At 44.8% G+C, this 11,308-nt stretch overlaps 1 protein-coding gene across 3 annotated transcripts in view; it reads right to left on the bottom strand.

Annotated features, from left to right (window-relative positions):
- The window catches only part of ZNF786 (zinc finger protein 786), a 54,185-nt gene that overhangs the window by 13,321 nt on the left and 29,556 nt on the right, over positions 1–11,308 (bottom strand). Inside the window, exons 1-3 of one of the 3 annotated variants that reach the window (XM_011989540.1) lie at positions 11,264–11,308; positions 4,951–5,270; positions 1,926–2,052 (exon numbers count right to left, since the gene is read on the bottom strand). In XM_011989540.1, coding sequence (XP_011844930.1) covers positions 1,926–1,959 — 34 coding nt within the window. In that variant the 5' untranslated portion in view covers positions 1,960–2,052; positions 4,951–5,270; positions 11,264–11,308. The remainder of the gene's footprint in view (positions 1–1,925; positions 2,053–4,950; positions 5,271–11,263) is intronic. The other 2 variants (XM_011989539.1, XM_011989541.1) reach the window with 2 other exon arrangements.

Genomic DNA, 11,308 nt, shown 5'->3' with positions numbered 1-11,308 from the left:
AGACTTGATCAGAGCACTGTCTTGTCTCCATTTCTCGTGTCTCTTGTCCCCCAAATTCCCACTCCCTCCTCCAGGGCCTGCTTCCACGATCCCGCGGGCCGGGATAGACAGGGTTTCATCATGTTAGCCAGGCTGGTGTCAAACTCCTGACCTCAAGTGATCCACCCACCTCAGTCTTCCAAAGTGCTGGGATTACAGGTGTGAGCCACCACACCCGGCCAAAATGTAGCATAATTTTGAACAACTGATAAGAATGAAAAAAAGAGAATCCATTTGATCTTGATGCTTGGAACATTCTTATTAGGCTGGCACAGGGTTAATGGCATAGAATTATATTTTTGTCACCATAGATTCATTTACTGTAACTGATTCTTGAGTATTAATGAAAATAATGTAATGTTTTCAGTTATATGTTTTAGAAACAATCCATACATACAGCCTGCAAAAGTTAATTATGGTAACAGAACAGAATATAAATACTAGACGCTTCGCAGTATAAAGGGAGTGGTATGGCTGTCATCAACTGGCAGAAGAGATGAAGGGAAGTAATAGAGAACTAATTATCTTATCTTTATATAATGAAGGCGTCAAGAGATGAAACTGATGGAATACAATCTAGAATCTTAAACATATTATTTTAAATTATAAAGCTGACCAACAGAGGCTCAAAACTGGGGAGAAGATAGAAGAGGGATTGTATAAGTGAACTAACACCTAATTTTTCATAGTAATTAATGAATGCTGTCTAAACTCGATAAATCGAGTGTTACTGTACGCATAGATTGGAGGAAGCCACTTTAAAAACTAAAACAAAAATGATTAAAAGTGGTTGCCTTCACGTGGTTAACTGAATGTGGAGATAAGAATGAAACAGGGACCAGGTGTGGTGACATTTTTTTTTGGGGGGGACGGAGTCTCACTCTTTGCCAGGCTGGAGTGCAGTGGCACAATCTCGGCTCACTGCAACCCCCGCCTCCCGGGTTCAAGTGATTCTCCTGCCTCAGCCTCTTAAGTAGCTGGGACTACAGGCACCCACCACCACGCCCAGCTAATTTTTGTATTTCTGGTAGAGACAGGGTTTCACTGTGTTGGCCAGGATGGTCTTGATCTCTTGACCTCGTGATCCACCCGCCTCGGCCTCCCAAAGTCCTGGGATTACAGGCATGAGCCACCGCACCCAGCAGAGACAGCTACTCTTAAAACACTTCAGGCCTGGCGCTGTGGTTCACCCTTGTAATCCCAGCACTTTGGGAAGCCAAGGTGGGCAGATCGTGAGGTCAGGAGATTAAGACCATCCTGGCCAACATGGTGAAACTCCATCTCTACTAAAAATACAAAGATTAGCCAGGCGTGGCAGCATGCACCTGTAGTCCCAGTTACTCAGGAGGCTGAGGCAGGAGAATTGCTTGAACCCAGAAGGCAGAGGTTGCAGTCAGCCAAGATTGCATCATTGCACTCCAGCCTGGGTGACAGAGTGAGACTACATCTCAAAAAAACAAACACTTCATTGTATATCCTTCAAAAATAGCTTTTCTGAAGTATTCAGACCCCACTGTAAAAGTTGTGAGGTAGGGATATCTTAGGTTAAAGATATACAGAACACTTCATAAATATGCGCTAGGTGTGCTCCTATTTGGACAATCATGGCATCCTGACAGTAAGTCATGACTAAAGGCCCCTCATAAATAATATTTAGTCACCTGGACCACATTACATTGCTCAAATATTCTCATGCAACAATGTCTACCCTTGAGTAAGGATTAACAATGTTGACCAAAGTATTAACAATAGATTGCAGGGTAAAAATACCTTTCTGAGTTAATTTCTGAGAAATCTTGCTACCTGAGAAACAGGAGCATCAAGTGACTGTGACCCCTTACACGATCCAGTTCCATGACCTACCCACAAAGGTGAACAGGTCTTACCTAGAGAGACGAGAGTCTCATAATTGCTTCTCATCACATGCTTGTAAAGCTCCTTCTGCCATGCCTCTAGATCCTGCCATTCTTGCTCCGAGAAATAAATGGCAACATCCTCAAAAGTCAGAGGTAGCTGAAATTGTAGACATAAGACACATGCATTCATGATTGCTTCAAAATAACTCCAGCTCCTTCTCCTTGTTAATTTAAAAGACTTTTGCAGTGGACACGTTTCCGGTTGTTCAGCAACTTCTTCCTGGAGAACTACTCCTTCCCCTACTCCAATTACATCGTTCTGCTGTTAACCACTACATCCCCCGCTCCACATTTCATTATGCTTGTTCAAAGTATATATACATATGTAGAGTATGGAATTATTTTCTTTACAAAATGGGAACAAATCACTCTGTAACTTCATTCACTTAATATGTCACAGAGCTCTTTCCAGGTCAATAATATATATTGAGGCAAACTCATTTTTTTGGTAAACTCGCACTTATATTCCATGAGTAGATACACCCCACTGATGGGACATATATTGTTTCCATTTCCCTTATAAATTACAGTATTCAGCTGGGCACAGTGGGTCATGCCTGTAATCCCAGCACTTTGGGAGGCCGAGGCAGGCAGATCACGAGGTCAGGAGTTCGAGATCAGCCTGACCAACATGGTGAAACCCCGTCTCTACTAAGAATACAAAAATTAGCCAGGTGTGGTGGCGTGCGCCTGTAATCCCACCTACTCGGGAGGCTGACGCAGGAGAATTGCTTGAACCTGGGAGGCAGAGCTTGCAGTGAGCAGAGATCGCGCCACTGCACTCCAGCCTGGGTGACAGAGCGAGACTCAGTCTCAAAAAAAAAAAAAAAAAAAAAAATTACAGTATTCTCATATGCTTCCTATGTATTAGTGCTTTTACTTCTGCAGGATAAAATCTAAAAAGGAGAACTATTAAATCAAAGAGGATACACATCTTCAGTTTTAATAGAGAACATCAGATTGCCTTGCAAAAAGAATTCAGCACATTTACCCTTGCTATTAACATGAGACTTCTTGTTTCTTTACACCTTTGCCAGCACAAGATGTTCTCAAACCTTATTTTTTGCCAATGTGGGGTGGCAAATTGTATTTCAGTATTTTAATTTACATTAATTTGTAAGGCTGGAAGTCCTAGCCAGAGCAGTCAGGCAAGAGAAAGAAATCAAGGGCATCCAAACTAGAAAACTATCTCTGTTTGCCAATGATATGATCCTCTACCTAGAAAACCCTAGACTCCTCCAAAAGACCCCTAGATTTGACAAATGAATTCAGCAAAGTCTCAGGTAACAAAATTAATGTATATAAATCAGTAGCACTGCTGTACACCAACAGTGACCAAGCTGAGAAATCAAGAACTCAGTACCTTTTACAATGGCTGAAAGAAACAATAAAATGCCTAGGCATACACTTGATATGGTTTGGCTGTGTCCCCACCCAAATCTCCTGTTGAATTGTAATCCCCAGGGTTGGAGGAGGGGCCTGGTGGGAGGTGACCTTATCATGGGGGCGGACTTCCCTTGCTGTTCTCATGATAGTGAGTTTTCACCAGATCTGGTTGTTTAAAAGTGTGTAGCACTTCCCCCTTCGCTGCCTCTCTCCTGCTCCAGCCATGAGAAGACCGTGTGATTGTAAGTCTTCTGAGGCCTCCCCAGAAGCAGAAGACTAAGAGTTACCAGCAATTGGTTTTGAATTTTATTGCTTTTCTAAAAACTGCATTAGAAAAAATGCAATGTATGCAAATGTTTAGTATTACTTAATATTTGTGTTTATTATGGTTGACGGGATAAATGGATACTTCCTGAGGCTCACAACTAGGAGTACGTAAATTATATATTTGTTAGTTTAAAACACTCTAATTACATAAGCATACATTCCACCTTTTATTGAACTACCATTGTTATTGCCATATATCCTTATTTTCTATGGGTATTAAAGTTTATCTTGTTTCAACTTTATTATTTTTTTTTATTTTTTGAGACGGCATCTCTCTCTGTTGCCAGGCTGGAGTGCAGTGGCGTGATCTTAGCTCACTGCATCCTTCACTTCCCAGATTCAAGCAATTCTCCTGCCTCAGCTTCCTGCGTAGCTGGGACTACATGTGTGCACCACCACACCTGACTAATTTTTTGCATTTTTAGTAGAGACGGGGTTTCACCATGTTGGTCAGGCTGGTCTCCAACTCCTGACCTCAAGTGATCCACCGACCCTGGCCTCCCAAAGTGCTGGGATTACAGGCATGAGCCACCGTGCTCAGCCTATTCATGTTTTATTTTTATTTATTTTGAGATGGACTCTCACTGTGTTGCCTAGGCTGGAGTGCAGTGGTACGATCTCGGCTCACTGCAACCTCCACCACCCTGGTTCAAGCGATTCCCCTGCCTCAGCCTCCGGAGTAGCTGCGATTACAGGCACATGCCACCACACCGGGCTAATTTTTTTGTATTTTTAGTAGAGACGGGGTTTCACCATGTTGGCCAGGCTGGTCTCGAGCTCCTACCTCAGGCAATCTGCCCACCTCAGACTACCAAAGCAGTGGGATTACAGGCGTCAGCCACCACGCCCAGCCAGTCTAGTCATATTTTTTTTTTTGAGACGGAGTTTTGCTGTTTTGCCCAGGCTGGAGTGAAGTGGCACGATCTCAGCTCACTGCAACCTCTGCTCCCCGGGGTTCACGCGGCGCTCCTGCCTCAGCCTCCTGAGTAGCTGGGATTATAGGCGCCAGCCACCAAGCCCAGCTAATGTTTTTATCTTTAGTAGAGATGGGGTTTCGCCACATTAGCCAGGCTGGTCTCGAAATTCTGACCTCAGGTGATCCACCCACCTTGGCCTCCCAGTGCTAGGATTTACAGGCATGAGCCACTGCGCCTGGCCAAAGTTGTTTTTGTTTTAATTTTAGTTTCAGGCCTGTATGTGCAGGTTTGCTATACAGGTAAACTGCGTGTTGTGAGGGTTTGGTGTGCAGACTGTTTCGCCACTCAGGTAACGAGCATAATACCCGGTAAGTAATTTTTCAGGCCTCATTCTCCTCCCACCCTCCACCTTCAAGTAGGCCCCAGTGTCTGTTATTCCCTGCTTTGTATCCATATATACTCAGTGTTCAGCTCACCCTTATAAGCGAGAACGGCACTTTGTTTTCTACTCCTGTGTTATCTCACTTAAGATAATGGCCTCCAGCTCCATCTATCTTTCTGCAAAAGATACGATTTTCTCTTATGGCTGCATAGTATTCCATGGTGCATATGTACATTTTCTTTATCCAGTCTGCCATTGATGGGCATTTAGGTTGATTCCACATCTTTGCTATTGTGAATAGTGCTGCAACGAACATATGCAAACATGTGTCTTTATGCAAAACAATTTATATTCCTTTGGGTATATATTCAATAATGGGATTGCAGGGTCAAATGGTAATTTTGGCTGGGCGCGGTGGCTCACGCCTGTAATACCAGCACTTTGGGAAGCCGTGGTGGGCAGATCACCTGAGGTCAGGAGTTCAAGACCAGCCTGGCCAACATGGAGAAACCCTGTCTCTACTAAAAGTACAAAAAATTAGCTGGGTGTGGTGGCACGTGCTTGTAATTCCAGCTACTCAGGAGGCTAAAGCAGGAGAATCGCTTGAACCCGGGAGGCAGAGGTTGCAGTGAGCCGAGATGGCACCAGCCTGGGCAACAGAGCAAAAGTCCATCTCAAAAAAAAACAAAAAAAGGTAATTCTGCTTTCAGTTCTTTGAGAAATCACCAAACTGCTTTCCACAATGGCTGGACTAATTTACATTACCATCAGCAGTGTATAAGTGTTCTCTTTTCTCTGTAACTTTATTTTTTTTACTTTTTAATAGCTACTCTGATACAGTTTTTTTTTTTTTTGGTTGTTTGTTTTTTGAGACAGAGTCTTGCTCTGTTGCCCAGGCTGGAGTGCAGTGGCACGATCTCGGCTCACTGCAACCTCCGCCTCCCGGGTTCACGCCATTCTCCTGTCTCAGCCTCCCAAGTAGCTGGGACTACAGGCGCCACCACCACGCCCAGCTAATTTTTTGTATTTTTAGTAGAGACAGGGTTTCACTGTGTTAGCCAGGATGGTCTCGATCTCCTGACCTCGTGATCCACCCGCCTCGGCCTCCCAAAGTGCTGGGATTACAGGTATGAGCCAACGTGCCCGGCCCTGATACAGTTTTGATTTGCATTTCTCAAATGATTAGTGATGCTGAGCATTTTTTAATGAGCTTGTTGTCCATGTGTATGTCTTCTTTTGAGAAGTGTCTGTTCATGTCCTTTGCCCATTTTTTAATGCAGTTGTTTTTTGCTTGTAAATTTAAGTTCCCCGTAGATTCTGGATATTAGACCTTTATCAGTTGCATAGTTTGCAAATATCCCATTCTGTAGAGTGTCTGTTTACTCTGCTGATAGCTTCTTTTGCTGTGTAGAAGCTCTTTAGTTTAATTAGGTCCCATTTGTCAATTTTTGTTTTTGTTGCAGTTGCTTTTGGAGTCTTCATCACAAAATCTTTGCCAGGGCCTATGTCCAGAATGCTATTTCCTAGGTTATCTTCCAGGGTTTTTATAGTTTTAGGTTTTACATTTAAGTCTTTAATCCACGTTGAGTTGAGTGTAAGGTGTAAGGAAGGGGTGCAGTGTCAGTCTTTTGCATATGGCTAGCCAGTTATCCCAGCACCATTTATTAAATAGCGAGTCTTTTTCCCACTGCTTGTTTTTGTTGACTTTGTAGAAGATGAGACGATCGTAGGTGTGAGATGATCGTAGGTGTGTGGCATTATTTCTGGGCTCTCTATTCTGTTCCATTGGTCTATATGTCTGTTTTCTTACCAGTACCATGCTGTTTTGGTTACTGTAGCCTTGTATAGTTTGAAGTCAGGTAGTGTGGTGATGTCTCCAGCTTTGTTCATTTTGCCTAGGACTCCCTTGGCTGTTTGGGCTCTTTTTTGGTTACATATGAATTTTTAAATAGTTTTTTCAGCCAGACACTGGCTCATACCTGTAATCCCAATAATTTGGGAGGCCAAGGTGAATGAATTGCTTGAGCCCAGGAATTTGAGAACAGCCTGGGCCACATAGCTAAACCCCGTCTCTACCAAAACAATAACAAAATCCACAAAAACTAGCAGGGCATGGCACATGCCTGTAGTCCTAGCTACCTGAGAGGCTGAGGTGGGAGAACTGCTTGAGTCCGGGGTTTCTATATTGGCCAGGCTGGTCTCGAACTCCTGACCTCATGATTTGCCCGTCTTGGCCTCCCGAAGCGGGATTACAGGCGTGAGCCACCACTCCCAGCAATGTAGTTTTTTTTCTAATTGTCATTAGTAGTTAGATAGGAATAGCAATGAATCTGGAAACTGCTTTGGGTAGTATGGTCATTTTGACAATATTGATTCTTCCTATCTATGAGCATTAAATGTTTTTCCCTTTGTGTTATCTCGGATCTCTTTGAGTAGTATTTTGTAATTCTTGTTGTAAAGATCTTTCACCTCCTTGGTTAGCTGTATTCCTAGGCATTTTTGACTAGATGTGAATGGGACTGTATTCTTGATTTGGCTTTTAGCTTGGATGTTGTTGGTGTATAGGAATGCTACTGATTTTTGTACACAGATTTTTGTATTCTTAGACTCTGCTGAAGTTGTTTATCAGATCAAGGAGCATTTGGGCACGCTATGGGGTTTTCTACATATAGAATCATACAGTCTGAAAACAGGGATAGCTTGACTTCTTCTATTTCTATTTTGGTGACTTTTATTTCTTTCTCTTGCTGGACTGCTCTGGGTAGGACCTCCCATCTTTTTGTTATATTCATTATGAAATTTAGAGTTGAGTTTTAAAAATTCTAATGACTCCTTTAAATTTGTCTTAGTCTGTTTAGTACTGCTGTAAAGGAACACCAAGGTGGGGTAATTTTTTTTTTTTTTTTTTTGAGACAGAGTCTCACTCTGTTGCCCAGGCTGGAGTGCAGTGGCGCAATCTCGGTTCACTGCAAGCTCCACCTCCCAGATTCACGCCATTCTCCTGCCTCAGCCTCCAGAGTAGCTGGGACTACAGGCGTCCACCACCATGCCCGGCTAATTTTTTGTATTTTTAGTAGAGATGGGGTTTCACCTTGTTAGCCAGGATGGTCTTCATCTGCTGACCTCGTGATCCACCTGCCTCAGCCTCCCAAAGTGCTGGGATTACAGGTGTGAGCCACCGCGCCCGGCCAGGTGGGGTAATTTTTAAAGACAAGAGGTTTATTTGGTTCACAGTTCTGCAGGCTGTATAAGAAGCACAGCACCAGCATCTGCTTCTGGTGAAGGTCTCAGACAGCTTATGTTCATGGTGGAAGGTGAAGGGGGCTGGGCACCGTGGTTCACACCTGTAATCCCAGCACTTTGGGAGGCCAAGGTAGGGCAGACCACCTGAGGTCAGAAGTTCAAGACCAGCTTTGCCAATATGGTTAAACCCTGTCTCTACCAAAAATACAAAAATTAGCTGGGCGTGGTGGCAGGGGCCTGTAATCCCGGCTACTTGGGAGGCTGAGGCAGGAGAATTGCTTGAACCCAGGAGGCAGAGGTTGCAGTGAGCCGACATCATACCATTGCACTCCAGTGTGGGTGACAGACCCAGACTCCATCTCACAAAAAAAAATGGTGAGCTGGCATGTGCAGAGATCACATGGCAAGGGCAAGAAGCAGCAAGACAGAAAGGGGGATGTGTCGGGCTCTTTTTAACCAGCTCCCTCAGGAACTAATAGAGGACAGCACCAAGACAATTCATGAGGGATCCACCCCCCATGACCTAAACACCTCCCATTAGAGCCCACTTCCAACACTGCAGATCCAATTTTTTTTTTTTTTTTTTTTTTGAGATGCAGTCTTGCTCCATCACCCAGGCTGAAGTACAGTGGCGCAATCTCAGCACACCGCAACCTCCACCTCCCAGGTCCAAGCAATTCTGTCTTGGCCTCCCGAGTAGATGGTGCCTGCTACCATGCTCGGCTAATTTTTGTATTTTTAGTAGAGACGGGGTTTCACCTTGTTGGTCAGGCTGATTTTGAACTCCTGACCTCAGGTGATCCACCTGTCTCAGCCTCCCAAAGTGCTGGGATTACAGGCGTGAGCCACTGTGCCCAGCTGCAAGTCCAATTTTGACATGAGGTTTAGGGACAAATATCCAAACTGCAGAGGTAGCAACATTTAAATCAGAAATTCATTATTTTAAGTTTAAGGAAATATAATCATTTCTGCTATAATGCTTGTTTTGAAACGTGAATTTATTCCAACATGATTGATATATTAGGAGACAATATATTACAAAATATTTGTAATATATATTTGCACATAAGCATTGCTTATTCTGTCTATAAGAAACACTAGATTAGTGGTTCTCAATCAGAACAATTTTGTCCCCTGGAGACATTTTTTATTGTTATAATATGGGGAAGCGGGGCGGCCTACTGGCATCTAGTGCGCAGCAGCCAAGAATAGTGATAAACAACCTACGATGTGCAGGACAGCCCGCAAAACAGAAAATTATCCAGCACAGGACGTTAGTAGAGGCAAGGGTGAGAAACTGTACTATGTGAACAAATAGAACTAAGCTGCATAGACATACACAAAATGCACATGTGCAACACACTTCAAACATCAGATTACCCTGTGTTATAACCCCTACCTGTTCACCTCTGGGGTCACAACTTTCCATCTCATTTCAGATAACCTTCCTTTCACCACTTCACAATAGCTCACAAACTGCAATCCTTGCTATGTCTACTTCCACTAGCACATTTCAGGTAGTTCTTTTAGGGGTTTTTTTTTTTTTTTTCTGAAACAGGGTCTCACTCTGTTGCCCAGGCCAGAGTGCAGTGGTGCCAACACAGCTTACCATAGCTTTGATCTCCTGGGTTCAAGTGATTCTCTTGCCTTAGCCTCCCGAGTAGCTGGGACCACGGGGATATGCCACCACACCTGGCTAATTTTTTTTAGAGAGGGGTCTCACCATGTCGCCCAGGCTTTTTTTTTTTTTTGTCTTTTCTTGCTTTTGCGACCGAGTCTCGCTCTGTCACCCAGGCTGGAGTGCAGTGGCGCCATCTCTGCTCACTGCAAGCTCTGCCTCCCGGGTTCAAGCAATTCTCTCACCTCAGCCTCCTGAGGAGCTGGGATTACAGGCGCTTGCCACCACACTCAGCTAATTTTTGTATTTTTTAGTAAAGACGGGTTTTCGCCGTATTGGCCAGGCTGGTCTTGAACTCCTGACCTCAAGTGATCTGCCCACCTTGGCCTCTCAAAGTGCTGGGATTACAGGCGTGAGCCACCGTGCCTGGCCTGAATGTCACAAGTTTTAAAATCCATTCTTTTATTCATTAATCATTTTCTTTTCAGGTCTGTGATTTGGCTATTTATATCCTTTCCCCAAATATATAGATAGGTATGTATTTTTGGAGACAGAGTTTCGCTCTTGCTGCCCAGGCTGGAGTGCAATGGCACAATCTCGGCTCACTGCAACCTCCGTCTCCCGGGTTCAAACAATTCTCCTGCCTGAGCCTCCCGAGTAGCTGGGGTTACAGGCACCCGCCATCATGCCCAGCTAGTTTTTTTTATTTTTAGTAGAGATGGGCTTTCACCATGTTGGCCAGGCTGGTCTCGAACTCCTGATCTTAGGTGATTCACCTGCCTCGGCCTCCCAAAGTGGTGGGATTACAGGCGTGAGCCACAGCGCCCGGTCTAATTCATGTAATAATCAGCAAAAATCCTCAACAGAAAAGTTTACAAGATAAAATACCCTCTAAACCTCGATTTTAAGAAACCACTAACTTCATCTTTTGTATCCTCTACTCCTCCCAACGTATCATCTTATACTCAACACAAACCACGCTAGAATATAAATTCTGACACTGAAGCCCCCGCCAAACACCATTTCAACCATTCGGAATCTTAAATCTTTTGGAAGAGTTGTTCTGATTTCTGTGACTATGGTGTGAAACTGGTTGACCTGTAACATCCACCTCTGGCCCCAAACCTTTCTATCCTTTCCGCCGTCCGCTCCCCGCCCGCCAGGCATCCTCGCCCAGGCTCCGCCCCACTCCTAGGTCGGTCTCGGTCCACGCCTGGCTTTGTCCAGGTGTTTAGCTACGGACAAGCCGCAGGAGCAGAGGCCATCGGCTCACCGGAGGGCCCTGAATCTACACCCCCAGCCGAAGCGGCCTGTAGACTCCGTCCAACCCGTGCACCGCGGGCACCCACGGCGACCCTAGGACGCGGGGTAGCCCGGAACCCAAGGACCCACCACGACCCCAAAACCGGGCGTCCATGCAGGCCAGCCTGCTTACCCGAGGCGGCTCCGCCATGGCCCCTGCCGTCCCGCCCCGCCTTGG

Source organism: Mandrillus leucophaeus, unplaced genomic scaffold (genome assembly GCF_000951045.1).
Source record: "Mandrillus leucophaeus isolate KB7577 unplaced genomic scaffold, Mleu.le_1.0 Scaffold357, whole genome shotgun sequence".
NCBI lineage: Eukaryota > Metazoa > Chordata > Mammalia > Primates > Cercopithecidae > Mandrillus > Mandrillus leucophaeus.
Note: the sequence above shows the minus strand (reverse complement) of the source record. Positions and strands in the feature narration are given on the sequence as shown.